The 23286-nt window shown below is 42.9% G+C and overlaps 2 protein-coding genes across 2 annotated transcripts; one reads left to right on the forward strand and one right to left on the reverse strand.

Moving 5' to 3' along the window:
* The first annotated feature begins 718 nt into the window (after positions 1–718).
* On the forward strand, positions 719–10971 carry rp1l1a (rp1 like 1a). The gene is made up of 10 exons (XM_053314468.1): positions 719–952; positions 1200–1592; positions 1702–1966; positions 2115–5808; positions 5923–6248; positions 6294–7216; positions 8081–9043; positions 9130–9706; positions 9791–10026; positions 10555–10971. The coding sequence occupies exons 1-10, from the start codon at positions 719–721 to the stop codon at positions 10969–10971; spliced, it is 8028 nt and encodes a 2675-aa protein (XP_053170443.1).
* Positions 10972–14774: 3803 nt separating this feature from the next.
* Positions 14775–23262, reverse strand: gckr (glucokinase (hexokinase 4) regulator). Its single transcript, XM_053314595.1, has 19 exons — positions 23178–23262; positions 22712–22861; positions 22532–22600; positions 22372–22440; positions 21987–22060; positions 21471–21537; positions 21340–21393; positions 21127–21221; positions 20897–21002; positions 20599–20717; positions 18923–19021; positions 18322–18419; positions 18050–18126; positions 16910–17006; positions 16733–16839; positions 16544–16621; positions 16019–16162; positions 15432–15566; positions 14775–15347 (listed from the first exon to the last, which is right to left on the reverse strand). Exons 1-19 carry the CDS (start codon positions 23226–23228, stop codon positions 15234–15236), a joined length of 1803 nt encoding a protein of 600 aa, XP_053170570.1. The 5' UTR covers positions 23229–23262; the 3' UTR covers positions 14775–15233.
* Between the last annotated feature and the right edge of the window lie 24 nt (positions 23263–23286).

Raw genomic sequence — 23286 nt, forward strand, 5'->3', positions numbered from 1 at the left:
CTAGGCTGTTCCACTAAATATAGCATGCTATAGGAAGACCTGTCCTCGACAGCTACATAACTGTGCATGTAACTGCATGCATTCAATATTAATATAAATAAATACATTTACATGATGAGACTATTTATCTGTTGAAAAGTTATGCTCATCAATGTACCAAATTTGCCTTTTTGGTCATTGCAACATTAGTGGATTGAGAAAGCAACTCTAGATATTTTAGGAAACAAACCGTCTACCTGGCAAACAACTGGGTTGGTTTCAAACTGGCTTTGTACAAAGTGATTTTCCCCAATTGTATCCAAATGACAGATGTAACACCCTGGTATATCATGCATTCCTGTTAGTGGATGACCTGCCCTGAATCTGTCAAACACCCTGATTAAGAGTTATCACCCTGTACTGTAAGTGTGATTAGACGTAGAAGGAGCAGAGGCGTTGTAATGCTTTAAAAAGGTCTTTTGACAACTTTTGCTTTCGGTATTGCTTTGGATTACTATGTTAAATAAAGTCAAGTCAAATTCTGCAAGACAACTGCCATCAAATTGCTCTTCAGGTCTGGGTTTGTGTACATATAAAGTTCTCAGCAAGTTTGAGACAGAATAAAATCCCCAAGTGCAAAATGTTTCTTCCATTGGTTTGATTTTACATCTTTTAATCTGCTTCTTTAGATTCAGTGTTGTGTTTGTGTGTATCCCTCAGGTCTGTATGAGAGCGCAGCATGCATTCGGTCCAGACAGGCATGTGGGACCCCCGGTCCCTATCTAAACATGTCTCGCCCCTCCCCCCGCCACCCCTCACCAACTCCCGCCTCACCCGCGTAACCAGAGCCACCCCGGCCAAGCGGATCACCTTCTACAAGAGTGGCGACAATCAGTTCGGGGGCGTAAGGATGGCCATCCACAGGCGTAGCTTCAAATGTTTCGACACTCTGTTAGATGACCTTTCTCAAAAGGTTAGTGGAATAAGTACCAGAGCTGTGATGGAGGGATTTCCTTTGAAGCTGATGGTGTCACTGAGCTACACTGCACTTTCAACTATTCATTTTTAGCAACGGCATTCGCCCTACTTTAAATTTTCACGTGCATTGAAAGGCATTTCTCTTAATCCTTTAGGGAAAAAAATCAGTAGATATGTACAGTAGATATGTACACTATATTAAGTATGAGTCCTTATATGTCTATATACCTTTCTATATACAGGTGCCACTGCCATTTGGTGTGCGGACTGTGACCACTCCCCGTGGCCTCCATGCCATCAAACACTTGGAGCAGCTCCAGGACGGTGGCTGTTACCTCTGCTCTGACCGGCGCCACGTTAAGCCAATCAACATGGAGATGGCCAGTAAACGCCCAAATATCTGGAACAACCACAGCCGTAGACCCCAGCGGCCTGAAGCCTCACCCACAACACCACCCGGCCATTTGCCTTACAGGCAGCGGCGGATCCTTCTGGTAAAGAACAGCGAGCCAGGGATGAGGAGGAGTGTGGTGTTGAGCAGGAGGTCAACCAGGAGTCTGAGGGCATTTCTTGATGAGGTGTCCGAAGTGATGCAGTTTCATGTCCGCAAGCTCTATACTCCGGAAGGACGAAGGGTAAGAAGCTATTTGTATTTGAATGTATAGTTATAAATTACAGTGTGTTTTGTTAGACAGAAGATATTCTGCTTAGTGGAGGCTCCTGACACTGTGAATTTGTTTACAGATTGACAGCGTGCAGACCCTGATGACTTCTCCCCCTATTTTGGTGTGTGTTGGCCGGGAAGCCTTCAGTCCACTGCTAGTAAACTATGTCAGGAAGAGCTCAGAGGAAAAACTGCCTGGCTTGGGCACCAGGTCCCCTGGTCTTGGCCCCAGAACTCCTGGAAATGGAGCCAAGTCCCCTGCTACTCAAGGTCCAAGATCTCCACCACATGGAGCTCAGTCACGGGCCAGCGAGTACAGTGAAGGGCATGAGAGCAAGAAAAGTGGTGAGCTATTGGGAATTAACAAAATAGGTTTATAGACACAGGCATTTATGTTTAGAATATTGTATGGATAAATACATAATACATAAACCTCAATCTCAACAACATTTAAACAATACATTTACATGTGCTTTTCTCACTCTACTTTCAGTTAACTTTGGTCTGGAAACCAAAAAGAGCATCATCCACCCTCGTTCTGATTCCTCAAACCGTTCTGCCCGTTTCTCTTTGTCTTCAGAGAAGTCATACGGCAATGGTGTCAGCACACTCTCCCAGGGCAGACCAGCTATTATGAATGATGACATTGAAAAGCGTGTCCTGGTCAATAAAGATGGCAGCCTCTCAGTGGAGATGAGGGTGCGTTTTCGCCTCCAAAATGAAGAGACCTTGCAGTGGTCCACCCAGATTAAAAAATCCCCATCTCTGACCAATGACTGTTGCCCTCTGAGTCAGGCCCAGCCTCATTACTTGCAGCAGGGCCAATCAGAAAGTTGCTCTGACCCTGATTCCACTACCTTCGAGCCAGAGGTTGTGGAGTATTCCAGCCAACCTCTGCAGCATGTTTTGGAAGGGAGTGGCTGCCCCTGCTGCTATCAGAGGCAGGAACAGCAGTACGACTTGTGGGAAAACCCTGCACACAGCCACAAACAGCGTCCTGCCGCACCCCCGCATAAATCCAGCCACACCCATACTATGATGAGACACACACACTCCTCTAGCTCTTCCTCATCATGTAACTCAAGGAGAGTGGTGCGCTGCCGAGCACAACTCTCCAACTGTGGAGGAGGCTCTGGTTCAGAGCAGAGCCAACTGGTCCAGGAGGAGATGTGTGTGACAGAGCGCAGAGTAGAAGTGGAGCAACATGGAGACACCCATGTAGAGGTGTGCAGAGTGAGCCGGTGCTGCAGTCGCAGTGAAGTGCTCGCTATTGATACCAACCTACTGCCAGTTAGCAGGAAATCAGTTGAGGATGAGCTAATGCTGGAGGAAGGTGACCGCCCGCTCTCTGGGATCAGCAGCTCCTCACATGTCCTGCAATCACTGAAAGAAGACCACGATGATGAGGATGATGATCTCCCACCCAGCGCCTCACAGTGCGGTGAAAGCAATGAATCAACACCATCCCCAATCTCCCAGACAGGCAATGACAGGCCAACAGGCAACATTTCAGCCGGTTCGGTCCACTCTACCAAACACAAGAAGCACAAAGACACTGAAGAGAGAGGAAGCAGAACGGTATCAGCAGCCTGTTCCTGTCACTGTGGATCTGCCACCCCACAGTCAACAACTGGAGCAGATGAAGTGGATCGAGCCCCCAGCTCCAAGTCCAGAACAAGCAGAGCCTCTTGCAGGTCCACCACAGCCAGGACCCCAAACTCAGAGGAAGGGGTAGCAGATGATGAAGATGATGAGGTGAAAAAGGTTGTTAGTGGGTTGTCTGGTCAGACAGGACTTTCAGCAGGCTCACGGCAGTCAGGAGCATCCAGTGTATGTCATAACTGTGGGGGCTGCCAACATGGGGTCAACTCCAGTTCCAGTAGCAGAGCTTCACAGAGCTCACATCACACCAACCAAGCATCTCCAAAACCTGGCTCACCTCCCCATGACCAAGAGAATGCCAATGATGGCAGTGAAGAAGATGGCTCTGATGTGTCAGCTGTGTCAACACAATCCAACAAAAGTAACCTCACCAACCACGGGCGCTGCTCTCAAATATCAAATGTTGTGGAGGGCAGGGCATCTCGTGCCATGTCCAGAAAGTCCAATCTGGAGCCAGCAGAAAAAGAGGAAGAACGGCCTCCCAGTGCCACCTCAGCCACAAGCCACAGGTCCAGCAGATCGCATAAGTCTTGCTGTAATGGTGCCACTGATGCCACAACTGAAAAAGAGGAGGAGAGAAGCCCCAGCGCTATGTCTGCTCTGTCAAACTTGTCTGCCAAGTCCAGCAAGTCTCAAAAGTCCAACAAAAATGGTACAGTAGAAACTCTGGACATCAAAACAAGAGAGGAAGCAGAGGGACAGAATGTTGAAGAAAGAGCAGGTAGCTCCTTATCAGCCAAATCTTGTATTTCAGCAAAGTCCAGTGCTTCAGTCAGGTCTCACAAGTCCAATTGTCCATCACGTATTAGGGTTGCCTCTCCATCTGACAATGCAGCTGTGGAAGAGGATGAAACAAACAATAGAGCTCCCAGTAGCCTTTCTGTTAAGTCTACCAAGGAAGAAAGACCTGATAGTGTCCTATCTGCTAAATCAGCTAAATCAACTAAATCAAATGTGTCAGGAAAGTCCAGCAAGTCCCACAAGTCCACTTGCAGTCATTTTGTGAGAGAAATTTCTCCAGGTGCTGAAGATCCTATTGAAGATGCAACAGGAAAGGAAGGAGAAACAGAGGTAGAGGACCGAGCAGCGAGCACCCTGTCAACCAAGTCAAATGTGTCTGCCAAGTCTAATAAATCCCGTAAATCCACCAAAGATTCACAAAGGTCACCTTCACCCGGGTCAGAGGCTGGAGGAGATGAGGAAGAAAGGGCAGCAAGTCAAATGTCTGCCAGATCAGTTAAATCTAACATATCTGTCAAATCTAATTGTAATGGCAATGAAAAGGTAGCAGAGGAGGCTGAAGAAGAAGAAAATGAGAATGTGGAAGAGGAAACACAGCCAAGACCAGAAAGTGTAGCATCTGCCAAATCAGAAAATGAAGAGAGGCCAGCCAGTGCAGTGTCCTGTAAATCTAAAAAGTCTCTCTGTAATAGCAACACAGATGAAACTCCAGAAATGGGAGACAATACAGGAGATTGTGACAAGGCTGAGGTTAGAGCTGCTAGTGCTTTGTCAGGTAAATCAGCTTCCTCTGCAAAGTCTCACCACACAAATTGTTCAAAGAGTTCAAGAGTAGCTTCTCCAGCTAAGGATACATCTAAAACAGAGGTTGACCGAAGCCCCAGTGCTATGTCTGGGAAATCAAACACCTCTGCCAAGTCTGCTAAGTCCAAAGGGTCAAACCACACCCCAGCATCGCCAAATGCAGATGAAGCTGTTGTTCCTTCTACAGAGACAAATGAAGAAGAGAAGCAAGATGAAAATCAAGAGCGGGTGGCTAGTGCCATGTCTGTAAAGTCAAAATCTTCAGTGAGGTCAGGTACTTCACACAAGTCAAATTCTAACCAGCATGTTAAATCAGTGTCACCTAGTTCAAATGTTGTCACCATTAAAACACCAGAAGGGGTTGATGAGGAAGGAAATAAGACAACAGAGAGACCAACCAGTGCTGCATCAGCTAAATCGGGAAAATCTATTGCTGTTATTGAAACAGCAGATGCAGATGAAAACCAAGAGGAAGACAATGCACCAAAAATTAAATCTTCTGAACACTCTAATGGCAAAACACTTTCACCCAGGAGGACACGATCACCCCGAACACGCTCACCCAAAGCTTCATCCCCCAGCAGTCCTCAATCCTCAGGACAGCAGTTATTGCCTAACCCTGGTGTTGGAGAGACAAGAGGACCCAGTGCCTTGTCAGTTCACTCCACAACCTCTGCTAAATCTGGCAGGTCCAAATGTCACTGTGGAAAGGCAAAGAAAGAAAAGGAGACGGAGGTCAAGGAAGTGGAGAAAAAAGAAGAGGATGAGAAGCTAAAAAGCGAGGATGACAAAGAGCCTTCAGATCGAGCAGCCAGTGTCCTATCTTCCTCCTCCAAAAAAGAGAGAGAATCAGGAGACCCGGAGCCACCACTGAGTCGAAACTCATCAGGTTCAGTATCTCTTGGGTTGCCAGAGGACCAAGAAACAGGTGATTCAGACAGTGGCAAGTCAAATGTTTCATTTCATACTGGGAGTAAGGATAGAGTGATGACCGCAACTCCAGATGTCCGCAAAAGTACAGGGGAGTCTGCTAAGGAACATATAGAGAATACAGAGTCTGCTGCGTCTCAAAAGTCCAACAATAATGGTAGTGGAAGTACTTTGTCTCACAATCTTCCAGCAGTTGATATACCAACTATTGAAACACCTGGAGGAGGTAACAACGAAGGTGAAGAAGGTGAAGAGCAAAAAACAGAAAGACCAGCCAGTGAACTTTCAGCCAAAAGCAGCAGGTCTCACAAGTCTTCATGTAGCTGTAAAGTCAAAGCAGCAGCTCGATTGGGTACCAGCCCAACCAAAGCAGGAAATGACCTTGAAACAGGAAGTGTGAAGTCTGCTAACAATCTGGATGCAGTTGACAATAGGACCCCATCTGCAATGTCATCAGCAAGTGCTAAAGTTAGGAGCAAATCCCCTGCAAGTGCCAGTGCTAAAAATGCCAGTGTTGGAAAAACACCTGCTGGAGATTCAACAAATAATAATGCTGAAAACAAGGCCTCCAGCAGACCAGCTAGTAAAACCAAAGGGAAAGATGTCACAGACGACGCAGCCAGTGTCTGCCCAAAGAGTCCCTGTTGCCTCAGGCCTGAGTCTGCAGCTTCAGCTAAGTCAGTGTCAAAAATGAAAGCCTCAAAGCAGAGTAAACAAGAGGATCCAGTCATATCAGAAGATGAAGTCAAAGGTGACAGTGGTAGTGTCAAGTCTGTTAAACCCTCAAAGCCCTGTCCTTCACACAGCTCCAGGCTATCCAGCAAAGTGGAGACATGTAGTGAAAGTACTCTGTCTCACTCTCTGTCCGCTGCTGACCTGCTGAAGGAAACCATGGCCACTACACGTCCATACAGTCGACAGTCAAAGGCCAGCAAAACCAGCGACAAGCCGAGCAGTGAGAAAAGTGGGATGTGTCAGAGAAACAAGAGCCAGATGGATCGGAAAGAGCTGGAACTGACACCTGCCTTTCTACCTAACACTTCCCCTAATGAGGTCGTTAGCGATTGGCTGCGGAGCATCCCCACTAATGGCAACTTGCTCACTCTTGATGATGAGCTGAACAAGGAAGAGCAGGAGGTGAAGGAGAAGGAGGAGGTTGAGGAGAAACCTGGAGAGGAGGTAGCAAAGGAGGAGGATAGTCCTGACGCTGAGAAAGTAGACGAGGAGGAGGAAGCTGACGCTGACGAGAAAGAGGAGAAAGAGGAAGAAGTTGAATGTGATGCAGCGGAGGGGGAGAAGAGCGCAGATCCAGCTCCAGGTGTTGCAGTCGGGACTTCAGTTCGCACCACCAATCTTTTGTTGAGTGGTGATTCTCAGCCAAAGAACTGGCATTCTTCAGTAGCAGTGATGAAAGTTCTCCTGGGCTCTTCTCTGAGTCGATCTCGGAGCTTGCCTGAGGTAAGCCAATTAACATGTAAAATCAAAAGTTTAAAAATAATATTTATATTATGTCATAAGATTGTAGAAAGTCCAAGCTAATCTCTTCATATTGCTTGTTTTGTCAAAACCAAGAGTCTAAAACTAATTATTTCATTACTCATTGACTTAACAAGCATATAGTATGTAACAGCATTGTTGATACATCTGCAAATGGTAAATGGACTGTACTTACAGTATATAGCGCCTTTCTAGTCTTTGCGACCACTCAAAGGGCTTTACATGACATGCCATTCACCCATTCACACACATTCATACACTGATGGCAGGGCTACCACGCAGGGTGCCAACCTGCTCATCAGGGGGAGTTTAACCATTCATTCACATTCATACACCGTTGGCGATTTGGGGTTAAGTGTCTTGCCCAAGGACACATCGACCGCCAATCTTACAATTGGAGGGATGACCGCTCTACTTCCTGAGCCACAGCCGCTCCTCTGCATTTAATTCATTATTATTATTATTATACTGTTATACACACTGTTCAATAACAGTGATCAACAGTGCTATAGGTTTACACTAAAGCCAGGTTTATACAGTAGTACTGCGTGAACTCAACACTGGAGGTACACCGTTACCTCAACGCCATCGTGAGCCTTTCGAAGTTCTGTGTCAGGGTTGAATGACATTTGATGACAACTTGTAAAGCTCAGTTTATGGAAACTTCTGAAACTTCTACTAATTATCTTGGGATCCCATAGATTTATAGATTTATCTACCACTGTTCTCCATGAATGCCTGATTTACATGGATTTAGAATGGATTATATAAATGTTGTAATATATAAATCATTGGTATTCTCTCAACATTTGGTGTCTTCTATAGGTGTCTCCAGTTTATGGTCGCAGACTGAGCACATCAGCCAAGGGCCTCTTGGACTGTCTGGCCCAGCTGCAGCTCATTGAGCCTGCAGTGAGCCCTGGCTGTGACCCACAAAAGGACCGCAAGCAGCAGTATGATGACATTATGGCCATCCTTCAGTCCCTCTGGCTCACAGATCCAAAGGACATTGAGGTCAAGAAAAGCAGCAGCGAGGTGACTCCACCGAGGTCCTCATCCGGGGTGGGTATGAGCAGTGGCTCTGGTGGATCAGGGAAAGAGAATGTAAATCAAGGAGGAGATGAAATACTCCCAAAGGAGACAGAATCTCTACATGAGGATGAGGGAGCGGAGAAAGTTGAAGAAGAAAAGGAAGAGGAAGAAAATGAAGAAGCAGGTGACCAGGAAATTGAGGCTGAAGCAGAACCAGAATCAGAAGAGACAAAACCAGACACAGCAGAGGAATCGGTGCAAATTGATGAACAGAGTATAACCCCTCCAAGCCTAGACAGCCCAAAAGCCACTGACAACCCCTCATCATCAGACAAGAGCTCTGTTAATGACAGCTCCAAATCCCCCACCGATAACAAGCGAGAACAAGAGGACTCAAGCTCAGGCACACCCCCAACTGTCGTGCGAGCACCCTTGTCCAAAAGACTATCCCAAGATCCTGATCCAGTGTGGGTCCTGCAACTTCTGAAGAAGCTGGAGAAACAATTCATGAACCACTACATTAACGCCATGGCAGAGTTCAAAGTTCGCTGGGACCTTGACGACAGCCTAATCTTGGACACAATGATCTCCGAACTGAGAGAGGAAGTGAGCCGGCGCATCCAGACCAGCATCGAACGTGAGATGAGAAAGATTCAGAGTCGAGCCGGCAAAGTGGGGAGGTCTCCTCGGCCACCACAACTAGGAAACCTCTCCAGGGAGTCCACCGTAACAGACAGGAGGCGTCAGATGTTGAAGGTAATTCCACTACAAATCTCCTGTTAACATCTAACAAGATACTGCTGTTGGAATGGCAGAAAGATAATGTTTGATTTATGTTTCAGGTCATGAAGAACCAGTCAGTAAATCCTGCCGACACCTTCAGTGATAACGATATAACGGGTGAGTTCAGTGACCAGCGAAGTGAAGATGAGTACTGTCCCTGTGATGCTTGTGTACGCAAGAAAATGGCTGAACGACCTTTCAAAAGTAACCCGCTGGCATCTGACGCCCCACTGATGATGGAATTTGACCTCCTTAAGATACTTCAGTTGAAGAAAAGCCCATCCCCTGCACCAGTTTCTTCACTACTGGTGGAGGGGGAAAGTGAAAGCATGGTAGATGAGGAGGGGAGGAATTTAGAGGTAGTGCAGGAAGAAGAAGAGGAGGATGAAACGAAAGAGGATATCAAAGCTGAAGTTGTTTTAGAGGAGACTATCCCAGAGGAGGATGAGGAAGAGATGGGAGATGAGCAGGAGGAAAATGACGGCGGAGATGAGGAGCAGGAAGAGGGTGAAACAGGTGGCGAGGAAGCTGCGGAAGAAGGGGCATCAGAAAATGGAGAGGAGGAAGAGGAGGAGGAAGAATGCCCGTGCTGTTGTGCTAGAAATGAGGAGGAGAGTGATAAAGCAGAAGAGGGAGAGGAAGGAGAGGGGGAAACAGCAGAGGGAGAGGAGGGGGAGGAAACTAGTGGCAATACAGAAGATGAAGGTGAGACAGGAGAAGACGAGGAGGCAAAAGAGGCAACAGCAGATGAAGGAGAGACCACTGAAAATGGGGAAGGTGAGGAGGAGGAAGGGGAGACAGACTTGGCAAACGAAGAATCAACACCAGTGGAAGAGCTTGTGGAGGGGAACATCAGTTCTTCAGCAGAGGATGAGAGCAAAGGTGATGACGGCACCGGAGAGGACAAGTCAAATGAAGATGAAGAGGGAGGAGAGAGCGAGGAGACGTCACAACAGGTAGGGAGAAATCAAATGAAAGGAACTTAGTAAAAGATAACAAACAAACCAAAAAAAAACAATCAAAATATCCCATCTACACAATTATAGAGCTTTACTACCACTTGGGTCTAATTTGTGTAGATTTGATCATCATTCCTTTAAGCATCAAGCAGAACTGACATTGACATTCTAGCAGTAAATACCAGTTTGAACACTAACTATTTTAAAACACCTCTGAGTGCCTGAAAATGGCTGCAGAGTTAGCGTCTACCTTAAAGAGGAACCTGACCTACTGTAGCCTAACCACTAATTCTAAGCCTGTGGGAACAGATAATCTTGCCATCCAATTAGACAGACTGAACAAATCTGTTTTGTTTGGCAGCAATGCAGAGCTTCCACTGCTGAAAGTCTGCTATTATTGTCAGTCACCAACTGTTCCATGAAAACCTTATTTTAAATTGTCATACTTTAAAATTGACATGTTCTCACATTATTTGATCTCAAATGTGTAAACTGTGCCCAATCTTCTTCAACCCTTGTTGTTAGGGGGAGACTCCAACTGTCTGTGTGACTGAGGGAGAGGAAGCCGACCCAGAAGACTCAAACACTGGAGAGTGTTTTGTCACAGGAGATGAGGAGGAGAAAGAGGGTGGAGGCAATGGAGATGAAGAGGAGGTTGTGGAAGATGCTGTCGAGGAATTTAAGCACAAGGAAGAGGAGGGAGAAGAGATCGAAGGTAATTGGGAGGATGGCGCTCTGCACCATCAGGTCACCAGGACCTCAATGGAGTCCCAACCTGGCTCCATGGAAGATATTGGCAGGGATTCACCTCAGAATCCTGTTATCGCCACAGAAGTGCCCAAAAAGGCTGCAGATGGATCCACTGGTGGTGTGTGCCAGACGACGAGCCGGTCGCCAGCCAGGGTCAAACGACGCAAACCCAAAGAGAGCGACGTTGCATAGAAACACCTCAGTGTGCTCAGAAAGACCAGGCGTGGTCTGAAGTTACAGATTTATGAAGGATAAGTTCAAAGACTCCCATAAACCCCATCTCTTTCGGCGAGCACACGGATAGAATTTTGTAGATTAAAACGACCAAAAACAAAGACTCAAACACTTGAAGCACTTTATCACTCCGGTGTAGGAGAAGTCACAGTGATTTATAGCGCAAACGTCATGATTGTAGAAACTTGAAACTTGAATCCACCACCTTATCCTATTTAATTATTTGAATTATATTTATCACAGTTTGTATATTTTTGAAGTGTAACGTATGTACTGTATGAAAGGATATGTACTATATATGTACGAATACTGTATATTTTTGAAACAAAAAAAAAACACTTGACATCTATGGGTGTATTTTGTGTTCAGTGGACCACAGGTTTATTGATTTATTTAATCATATAGCCATACATCTACAATGTACCTCCAAGAGATATTAGATGTTAATTTACTCTTTCTTTACTGTTTCACATAACCAGCATACTGATACTTGGTTTGTGTTTTAGTTCAATTCTTGTCTATTATTTTGGATTTGTCTCAATAATATCAAGATGCTGTATTCTCAGGGGTTTGGACAGCCAGGTTGCTTTTTGAAAGGTCATCTCTGAGCTATTACTTAACTACCTACTTATATCTGTAGTCTGCAAAGAAGACTTATGTTTAAACCTACTCAAATTCAGTGATGTAATCTGATTACCTTAAAGAAATAGTTGGACATTTCTGTATGTACATGTCTATATATGAAATATGTTGCTTAATCCACAGTACTGTTAGCTTAGCATATCACAAAAAAGGCACAAACAGCTAGCCTGGCTCTGATTAAAAATGAGAAAAAGCACCTGAATGCACCTCTGTAGCTAACTAACAGGTTATATCTCATTAAAACTGACAACAAATTGTGGATTTACTGGTGTAATTGTGCCAGACTGTATCTTAGCTGGGGGTAGTGACTTCCTGGAGCCACTGTGATGTTGCCAGATGAGATATATTGTGTTAACTAGATAGCTTCAGAGGTGCTAGTAGGTAAAGTTTCTTACCTTCAGACACAGCCAGGCTAGATGTTTCCCTCTGCTTCCAGTCATTGTGCTAAGCTAAGCTAACCCTCTCCTGGCTGTAGCTTCATATTCAGTGCACATATATGAAATATTATTGATGTGTTTTCTCTTTAAACATACTTTTGGGTAAACTCTTGTATTATGTTCAGCAACTGTACCTCATTATATTTATCTAGTCCATTTACTGTGATTACTATACTGTATTGCATTTACTTTACCAGGAAACCCAGTTAAAAAGCTTAGGCAACAGAGCACATTGTGACACTGAGCATATCTGTGGGAGCAGCCCCCTTCTGTTTCTGTCACACAGAAACATTTAAAGTAAACCAGGACCGTCTGAAATTCAGGTTGATGTAAATCTTCCTCTGCTGCTTAAATTCCAGAGCTTTTCTTAAGTGTGTGTTACATGCTGTAGATTCAGATGGGGTTTGCATAACCAGCTACGTGGGACAATAGCATGAAGCGTGTTACTGATGCCTTACTGTATCCATGGTTATATGAAGGTAGATCAACAGAAACAGAGGAGGAGATCATGGTTAAGTGGCTGTCTTTTGTTTCACTTCTCTCTCTGTTATAGCCTCTCAGAGAGAACCAGAGAGCTTGTTAAAGAGGCTGGAATGGATCAAACCTGCTCTTTAAAATGCTGGAAATATAATGTTGAGACCCCTAAGAAGTATTTTCTCTTATTTAAAATGAATAAGGCTGCGTGAGCTGGGCTCAATGCTTAAATCCTGACTATACTTTTCTGCATGTGGTCAGTGTGTGTTCTGGAAATTATGAATGAGGCAAAACATTTTTATCTCTTAAAGCCTCCTGTTTGTGGTACTGTATGAGGGGTGCGTGTGCCTATGCTGCTATTGGTCTGTTTGGCTGTCCATCAATCTGTTAAATCACCAAGTGAACACCATGTACCTAGAACAAATGAATATGTATGAATAAAGACATTTGGACAGAATGGTGAGTCATATTATTTCACCTAAGTGTGCATTGCTAGACAGCTGTACTGGACTTCTTGCATTTGGGTAAACGTCATGCTAAAATTATTTAATTTAAGACAATTTGGGCAACATCTTCCTTCACAGTGGTGTGATCTAACTCTAAATTTAGTTTAGGCTCTAGTGTCTAGAGGGCTGACCTTTTGTTCATCTTGAGATACCATAATGCTTCAAGAAATGAAACGCCTAAAGGGTCAGTTCAAGGAAATTACAAAAAAAAACAAAAAAAAAAACAGTCAACCTATTATCTAGCCGACAATACTGGGGTTTTGTTCACTTTTTTGCCCCACAGGTTTTGGATTGTCTGAATTAGCTACTTTTTCTTTGCTACACGTTTGGCTCTGCTACTCCACAGATTACCATTTTTATATCCCTGTTTGTACATGGATTAAACAAATGAGATACAACACAGACAGAGGCAGGCAAGCTGTTTCCCCTTCCTAACCACCTGCCAGCTTTAGCTGCAGAATTAACATAGAGACATGATAGTGATGCCAACCATCTCATCTAACTCTCGGCAAGAGAGAAATGTCCGACTATAACTTCAACTGGATTTTCATTTGTGGTACTCACAGTGCTGAACGGTCACTGTCAAAAAAAGGAAAAAATGTTGTTGAGTCTGTTTTGGAGATTATTTTTTTTTTTTATATTAGTTTTTTATATATATATAATTCGTCAATGATGTGGGCACCACTATTAAAATGCTATTTACTTCTTGTATTGTTGTGGCAGAAGAAATCTACCGTAAGTGACAGATGTCTCCAAACCTGAGCAAATAAAAGCAACGCTATCAGCATGAATAGGTACCACTAAGTGTAAGATAGAGTCTGAGAAACCAACCGTCTAGATTCAAACATGGGCTCTACTGTAGCGTAAAACATATATGAACTCATATATGAACCCTCCCTTTGACCCAATCAGGAAAGCAGTGTATTTTGAGAGTGTTTTAGTCATCTATCCATACTTCCTGCAGGTGTTGGAAGATGGTTTTGCTTCAATTGTTCTGCTATGCAACATATTTTTTATATGGGAGCAACAGATGCTCCACATTAACTTCATAATAGCAGTATATAACTGAATTTGACTATCAAATCAGTCACTGTGCATATGTATATAGAGAATATGTGGTAGTAGTCTTTAGGTGGCAAACAGCACCCTTCCTTGAAAGGTGTTAATATACATGCTCTGAATCATGTGCTAATGCTTTCTGATCCAGATCTGATGTGCACTTTACCTTCCTGGAGCACAGAGCAAAAGCACTCTGTGCCTCCCTGTAGCCTTTGGCTGTGCTCCAAAGCTATTTCCAAAGCTGCTCAGCTGCTCTCAAGATACATTCACACGTCACACTAATCCAGTACCTGTGTGAGTGTGTGTATGTGTGTGTGTGTGTTGAGCTACAGGGATTGAGGCTGACTTACATCACGCGGACAAATGTGGTAGTGTCTTTACCTTCAAAAAACTGTTATAGAACACAGGATGAAGCTGTCAGTGAAACATCAAACCTCACCTTTTATCAGATTTAGAGACTTTAACATGAATTCAGTCATGGAGTGTGCTGAATTTAGTTTTGTTTCTTTTAAATCAACAACTGAGTTCATTATTCAGTGGTGAAAGCAAACAAAGAAAAAAAAGAGGTATTGGTGTTTTCAAGCTGCTTTGGTCAGGGTGACTTTAATATATCAGGACAACACTGTTTTTTGTGCTTGTCAGTTCCAAAAAAAGTGTATTACATTTTTTAAAACAGTATTTTCCCGATTTTATTACACACACTATATTCTAACATCTTCCATCTACACTACAGACTGAGAGTATAATACGCAGGTTATTCTGATAAGGTTTTCTAGTGTTGAGGTGATAAGTCTGCTACTTAATGCCATGATGTTGTTTGTGTGTGAGTTCACCTTTTGGCTTGTAATACGCCTTACCTCATAATCAAAGCAAGAGCCAGTAATGGCAGACTTTGTTTACCTGTGACTCAACTGGGTTAGGGTTAGGATTAGTTACACTTCGACTAAAGATAGTTAGATTTCTCTGTATCTGAGTCCCACATAACTCTGAGCTATCATTGGACAGGAAACAGGGGTTCAATTTAATATATTAATGTACTGCATGTGTGTTCAGACTTTGCCTGTTTCAATCTCTTTCTGATGATGATGTCAGGCCTTGCAAGTTATGAGAGGAAAGCCTCCACAGCCTCCCTCACGATTGGCTGCTGCTCCAAATGAGACTTTGCCTCCCCGAGAGAGCAACCAGTCAGCAAACAGACCAAAGCCAGAGGGACCACCTAAGAAACACAGAGAGAAAATATAACCAAACCATCTATCCATTCCTATATCGTTCTTCTTTATGCACCTTCCAGCTTCTTTACCTTAGTTGTGTTTCTAGCAGTGAGTATGTGTGCAGTCATGTCAGAGGATGTAATGTCAGCAGTCAACTTGTCCACTCTGTAGAGGGCCTTCAGAAGCGCCTCCTCACACTGGGCCTCGGGACAACCAGAGAGTTTCTAGCAGAAGGAGCAGACTACCTCAATTCACCTTCAGAATCATTTGTGTTTACTGTATTAACACCCTACTAGTTCTTCTATCTTTGGAGGAGGAGGTTTATTTCACACCTTCTAGGTCAGAGGTCAGGTTTAGCTGTAGATCAGAAGCTTGTGCTATATGTTGAAATGGTTTAAACTGGTTTCTTTTAGACGTTTATTAATGATCACAGTTTATATTCTGCTTTCATGGTGCATTTTTCATGTTTTCCTAAATAAAGTTGTGTTTCAAAGTAAAGTAACTAACATGATGAAAACCAAGGGTCAAGTAGTATTGTAGTTAGAAGTGTCTCTCTGTGCAAAATATGGTGAATATGGTTTCTATTCAGGAGACTCCACTGAATAAATACATATATTTAAGACACATGCATATATGAGTTGTGTGGCTAAAATCATGTTTATGTAATTGTATCCACCTGGAGTAAACGTGTGGCTCTGCGGTACAGTTTGCTGTTGGTGACCTGCATGTCGATCATGTAGTTCTGGTAAATCTTCCCCTTTAAGACATGAGCGCCAGTGCTCACGGCATTCAGCACCAGCTTAGTGGACAGCTCCAACTGCTGAGAGAGAGAGGCACAATTGATTTTCCGTCCTCTGCGTTTACATAAGACGGAGCGAGAGGAAACGATGATAAACATTCAAATAAAAAAAAAAACCTGTCATCTAAAAACAAGACCTTCGGGGACGCGAGAAATAAGAAAGAATGAAAATCAATAAAAAAAGTAAATGAGTCCTCTAGCATTTAACCAGATGGACACTCCCTCTGTCGTCCATGTTCATTTCTTTATCGCTCTGCAAAATGCACTATTGAAGGAGGGAGGGAGACGAAGAAAAAGAGAGTGTAACAGGCAAAACAGTCATTTATCATGCTCCGGTGAGGGGTTCAATCGATGTGTGTGTCCTTGTGTGTGAGTGTGTGTGTGTGTGTGTGTGAGCTGTACCATGTGTAGTGAGCTCGCTGAAGCAGATGACGGCCAAGAGACTTTTAGTGTGGATAAACACAATTTATTGATGTCCTCCTGCAACAACAACATCAATAAAGACTATATTACATTAGATAGATAGATAGATAGATAGATAGATAGATAGATAGATAGATAGATAGATAGATAGATAGATAGATAACTGACTTGTAAAGCAGTAGCAGTGTCTCCATCAATTTGATGATAGACCGCGTGGAGGTTGGATGTCTTCTCTCTCACTCTGCGTGCCATCTTCATCACTTCACTGACATTATCTATGGATGGAGAGAAGCCATCAACACGTGCATTTATAGAGAATCCTAATATTTAAAGATGATGTCTCACCTGAGTGTGTGTAGATGAGTAGAACTGTGTCCTGGTCATTGAGAGAGGGCAGGACTTGGTGCACAAAATCCTCATGTGCTATGCAAAACTCAGGACCCTAGAGGAAAGAAAACCTCCTTAAAGTCAACACTTATGTAGCATTCCTGTGTTAAAATACATTAAAGGGGAATGACACAGATATTTTGTGTCATATGTATTTTAAAGGCTCTATACATATTTTCTTAATCATCCCTACAATAAGTGACGTCAACGAGGATGCCAAATTTATTGGTTTTGGTTATATCCTCTCAGTATTCGGGCACAGCTGTGGCTCAGAAAGTAGAGCAGGTTATCCACTAATCAGAAGGTCGGAGGTTCAATCCCTGACTCCTCCTGTTTGCATGTCGAAGTATCCCTGGTCAAGATACTTAACCCCAAATTGCTCCCGATGATTGTGCCAGCACCTGGCATGGTAGCTGCCACAGGTGTGTGTGTGTGTGTGTCAATGGGTTAGTAAGCAGCAGTAACATTATAAAGTGCGTTGGATAAAAGCACTACATAAATGCATAAAAGCTATAAAGATTTTTAAGCTACATTTTCAGTATGCAATATACAGTAAATGGAAACCAACTGAGACCAAGACCAACCAGCTGTATAATGAAAAAAACCTGGAGCAGATTAATTGAAAACAGACATGAAGTCCCACTGTGTTTCATAAAGCAGGTAGGATGTATTTTATACTAATCCTGTTCTGGGTTAATCTACAGGTCACATGCAGCAGAGACACATGTGTCATTACACTGTGTAACATAAGAGCTAGATTTCATTTTAATTGGATTTTACAGGATTTCAGACATTTTAATACTCTGTAAAGCCTTATAAGGGTTTTTCAGACTCCTGTAAGACCCACAGATGCACCACATAAATCTCCAAGTTATGAGTCAGCTAGTGCTGACGGCACAACTGTAGAAGACATTCAGAGAAAGTTTAAAGCTGCTGAACAGTGAGAGGATCTGCATTGTTAAAGATTATGCAGTGGTGCATTGTTTCAGATTCAAGCCTTTGTTTTCTATTTGAAAGAATGACTCATTCAAAAAATCCTAATTAGCCTCTTTTGTTTAAATGAAGAATATGTCGAGTCATACATTTCTCCTCACATACCAGTGAATTAAGTGGGCCTTCATTGTTGTTCAGCTCTCTGTACCCTCCATTCACGAAACCTCGAATATCTTCGAAGGCTAAAACACACGCAAGCAGAATCACACATACACATGAATATACATCATTTAAATGGAAAACATGTGCCTCTTGCAGAATACTCCCAAAATCTGGTAAAAAAAAAAAACATTTGTGATTTTTTTGAAGTATAATCACCCAAAAAATATGTTACTGCAATGTTAGTGAAAATGTAGCTGTGTTCACACTTCTCTCACCTGCTCCAAACGTGGGATTACACTCACTGGCGTCAATGAGGCCCAGCACAGCCGGAGAGCCCCAGCCCAGGTAACACACACACCTACCGCAGCGTAAACTGAAACACACACAGAGAACCAAAGCACATACTGTAGATAAAAATAGCACACACATCACACAAACACACATTTGGGGTGTCTGTAATACAGTGTGTATGATGAGGGAAAAGGCTGCCAGCACCGTAGACTAAATCACTGGAAGCTTTAGCAGCTGCTGATTCACCTTGAAAAATGTCATTATTCTGGGTTTCAGAGCACAATTTCTGAGGCTGTTCCTGCTTGTAACAATATGATTTTGTGGGACGTCACTGCTGTAGATATCATTGTGTGTGTGTGTGTGTGTGTGTGTGTGTGTGTGTGTGTGGTGTGTGTGTGTGTGCTGTTGAGGGCAGTAAGTGTATTTTAGGTGATTTCAGTCATTATTACCTCCATGTTTTAGTGATGATTCATGAATTAAATAAGCTCTCCCCCTCACTGATGACCAAGAAGCTAGAAAGCTGTCTGTTTGCCTTGTTAAATAAAATCTTCAAGGTTAAAGTGAAATGAAAACTGGATGTTTCACCTCTTTCCAGCTGCCTCCACCAGACCACTTATCCCCTCAGTCTGAGAGTATGTGATATCCAGAGTCTTTTCATATGCTTTCAAGTGCTGCAGGATGCCCCTGTTGGAAAGAAACAAACACAAAGGAGAATGTCTTTGTTATACACTACATTAATTATAAAATATAATGTTTTCAGAATCATGTTCACACCATATTCAGTAGTGTATAAGTGTACTTGTACATCCAGTACAAATACAATTATAATGTCAAATAATCTCTGTGTGTAATGACCTCTAGATGTCAGTAACACACCATGAAAATGCAGCTGTGCAACAGGAAGACAAGAAGCTTCTGCACTGTCAGCTTGGAGAAAAAAAAGGAAACGGGGACACTTGAAGAAATGCTGTATGCGTTATAAGAATGCTACATGGTCTAGCATTGTGCTGTCGTCTACAGTCACATGATTTGGCGTCACTGGTGCAGTAATGAAGCTGTTTGGCTAAGAGAACATTTCAAAATATGAATAAAACAAAACAATATGATTTTATTTAAAGCGCTGCTGTGATTTGGATGCTGTATGTGCACGAGCAGCTCTCCACCTTATCAAATGCAGCAGTGCACGTGCAGCCACACGTGCCCTCTCCTCTCACCAGCAGTTCACTGTATGTACCATGAATGGGAGTAAAGACATGGTTTCATGTGAATGTACACACTGACATTCCTAAATGTATAGATCACTAGTAATGTGAAAAGCTTGTTCACACCAGATACATGTTTTTCAGGCTGATGGCTGATAACACAGAGAAGCACTTAAGAAGCTGCATGCTGTACCTTTGGGTGCAGAGCTGGAGATTGAAGGTGCTGTGAGGTTACTTCAAGTGATGACGGATCACCATCAGTGTTGTGTAAGATGGAGCACAGTGTTGTAATAATCTTAGTCAGCCTATGTTAATCCTGTCTACATACCAGACCTATATGTACTTTAGAGTCTATTAAATAGATCTGAAGGGTTTTAGTATAATTGTAGAAGGAACCAGAGTATGATGCGTAATAGTTATTCCTCAATTTGACCTACTTATTTGCAGAATCACTTATTAATTGTCTAAATTAGATTGTAGCTATGAATGTAGAAAACAGATCATATTTGCTACTATCTATATTTCATAATGTGATACTGTGTATACTGTCATGTCAATGTCATTCATTGTTTTCTGTACACTTATTCACTTATATGACGGTATTAAAGAATTAGTTTGACATTTTGGGGAATATACTTGTTCAGTTTCCTCAGAGTTAGATGTGAAGCTCAATAGCGCTCCCATGTTTGTATGCTAATTAGGGCGCAGGCAATCAGCTTAACATAGTTTAGCTAGAATAAAGACTGCAAGCAGAAGAGCACAGCTAGCCTGGCTCAGTTCAAAGTAAAAAAATATATATCTACCAGCTCACTAATGAAGGCACTGTATCTTCATTAGTGAGCTGTGTATAATTAAACTGTGTATTCAAACAGTAGCAGTCTTTTCATCTAATTAGAAAAAGTGACTATACCTATTTTTCAAATTGTCAAACTTTTCAATTATTTCATACAATTTCAACAGCGGCAAACTAAAGAAATACATATGTGCAGAGGTTTATTATAATACTAATTTAGAGTTTACTGACTGAGGCAGCTCTCCAGTATTTTTCACTATGCTTACTTGGATGTGATGGGTGTGTTTGAGAAGGCAGCAGCATGAGCAACGGACATGATGACCTCCAGGAGAATCTTTGTGGCGCTGCCTCCTTTCATCCTGGAGGAGCCACTGATGGCTTCTGGCTGAACATATATACACACACACACGCACACACACACACACACACACACACACAGGGTTACTGGACAAAGTACAGACACATGGCTCGCTTGTCTCTAGCGTTGAGACTTGATGCAAAGGCAATGCAATCAAACAGTGATGGAGAGAAAAATATGTGTATGAGATGTGCAGAGATTCTTACTCCAACTGATGGGTTGATGAGAAAGGCCATCTGACTTTTGGAAAGCTCCAGCATCCTTTCTACCACATTGTGAAAAGTGAATGTGCAATCCGCTATGGGCTCATCCCTACACACACAAATATATGTTTTTATGTCAACAGGCGAATTTCATCCCAATTCACCCTTCAGTTCAGGTTATTTGCCATTCTATATATGCCGCAATATTAATAGAATATGGATACCACACACACCTGGCCTGATGTGCAGGGTTGAAGCCAATCAGTACAGGAGTGTAGACCTCAGGGTGCTGCAGGCAGAGGTCAAGCTGACCTGCTACAAATGGAGCCTAGAGGACCAGGTATCAAACGCACATTAAAAAACAGTTAAAGTTATATTTAAGTTTGGAAGCACCATAATGAAACAAACACACAAATTTCAGATTCCAACCGATCACAGTGACTTACAGATAATCCACAGGAAATGCCAATAAACAAGACCTGCTTCTTCCCTTCACAGACCTGCAGGGCAGCAAAAACATGCAGTGGTCAAATGCTGAAGTACACAATTCCAACATACTTTCCATCATGTTTCTGACCTTCTTCAGACTGAGCATGCCTAGTGTGGGGTCATCTTCAGGAGCCTCTTGGGAGGAAAGCAGAGCTCTGAAGCAAACAACAGAGAAAATGAGAGATTTGATTGAAACGCCTTCAAAGCGAGACCATGTAACATCTAAAAGAAGAAAAAACACATTCCTCCTCTTACAAATACGTTCAGGTACTGTTACAAAGCACACATTAAAGGTGCAGTGTGTAGAGTGGAATTTACGGACTTGGCAGAAATGGAATATAGTATTGTATTTACATTCCATGTTGCACCACCATGTTTCTACAGTAGCCCAGAATGGACAAACCAAGCACTTTTTGGAAGTTTCATGTCACTGGTTCTCCAGCATACTTGGAAGGCGATGGTGGGAGGGGTATTCAGTTGGCTGCAATCTGCAACCTCACCTCTAGGTGCCACTACATTCTCAACAATGCACCTTTAATTCATACACAGTATATCACAATGCCAACAATTACAGCAGTATTTTTAATAATATGAGGGTAATCACCTGTCTCCTCCTGCAATGGTGTATGAATAGACTGAACTCTGCTTCAACTGCCTCAGTGCTCTGTTGAAAGTTGACTAACACACACACACACACACACACACACACACATATTACACAACACAGGGAGTCATAAAACAATTGATATATGATCAGATGATTTCATTAGGGTGTTATTTTCTTGATATTACTGGCTCTGCTTTCTTCAACATTGCTTGAAGATATTACTTTCTGCTCTATCTAAATCTCTGCTAAAAGGCTTCAAGAAAGATTATGTTCATTATGAGACCAAATAACTTGAACAGTGTCTGTGGTGTAGTTGTTTTCCTCCTCCTCCCTTTCGGTGTGCAGTAGACTGAGTCGTGTGGGGAGCATTTCAGGACTTTACCGCGATAAGGAAAGCCAGTCGACCAGAAGTCCCACATCCACTCAGTACAACAAGGCTGTCCTGAGGATCCTGTTAAAGAAACAGAAGACACACTGTCACTTCATGCTTGGTTAACTATCAAACAGACAGACAGAGAGACAGACAGAGAAAGAGGGGATACCTTCAGAATGAGCTCCACTCTCTCAGCGACCTCCATCATCGTCATCACCACGTTGTCACTTAAAAGCCTCTAAAAATAATATTCAAATGATTATTCTTTTATTTTATAAGACCACTCATTGCTTATCAAATATTTAGGTATGTTTCATTGACACAACATATAATGACCCCTGTTCTTTACCTGATAAGTAGTTCCCTCCTCTTCCTGAAACATCTGGCTGTCACAGGCCTGCAACATCCTCACGATGTGATTGGGCGAGGCTCTGTCAATGTCACGCGTCAGAGGGTTTGACTTCTCTGAAACAGGAAGCGACGGCTCGTAATCTGGGGACTGAGACATGTCAAATAATTAATAAGAAATTAATAATTAATTCATAAGTAATTCAATATGTTTACTGTTTTCAAACACATCTGCACTACGAGCTTCAGTGCAATCATGTCCAATGCTAATTCAAACATCAGATTTAACGAATGTTTAACATATAGGGAGTTTTACAACAGTTTAGGGTGAGGGGGGGGGCACAGGGTGATATGTGCTGGACTCTGAGCCGGGGGCACTGACTGCTGGCTACAGTTTAATATTTAGCATACAAACATTGAGTATGGTATCAATCTTCTTCTGGGCAACACATTTAACTTCTCCTTACCTCCCATTCACGCATTGTGGAGACACTACAGGTCCAGTCTGATCCCGCCATTGCCTCTGAGTCTGTCCTTTCCTGCCAAAAACAATTTGTCACAAGATACGCCCCTTTA

The sequence above is a fragment of the Scomber japonicus genome, chromosome 24, assembly GCF_027409825.1.
Source record: "Scomber japonicus isolate fScoJap1 chromosome 24, fScoJap1.pri, whole genome shotgun sequence".
In the NCBI taxonomy this organism is placed as follows: Eukaryota; Metazoa; Chordata; class Actinopteri; order Scombriformes; family Scombridae; genus Scomber; species Scomber japonicus.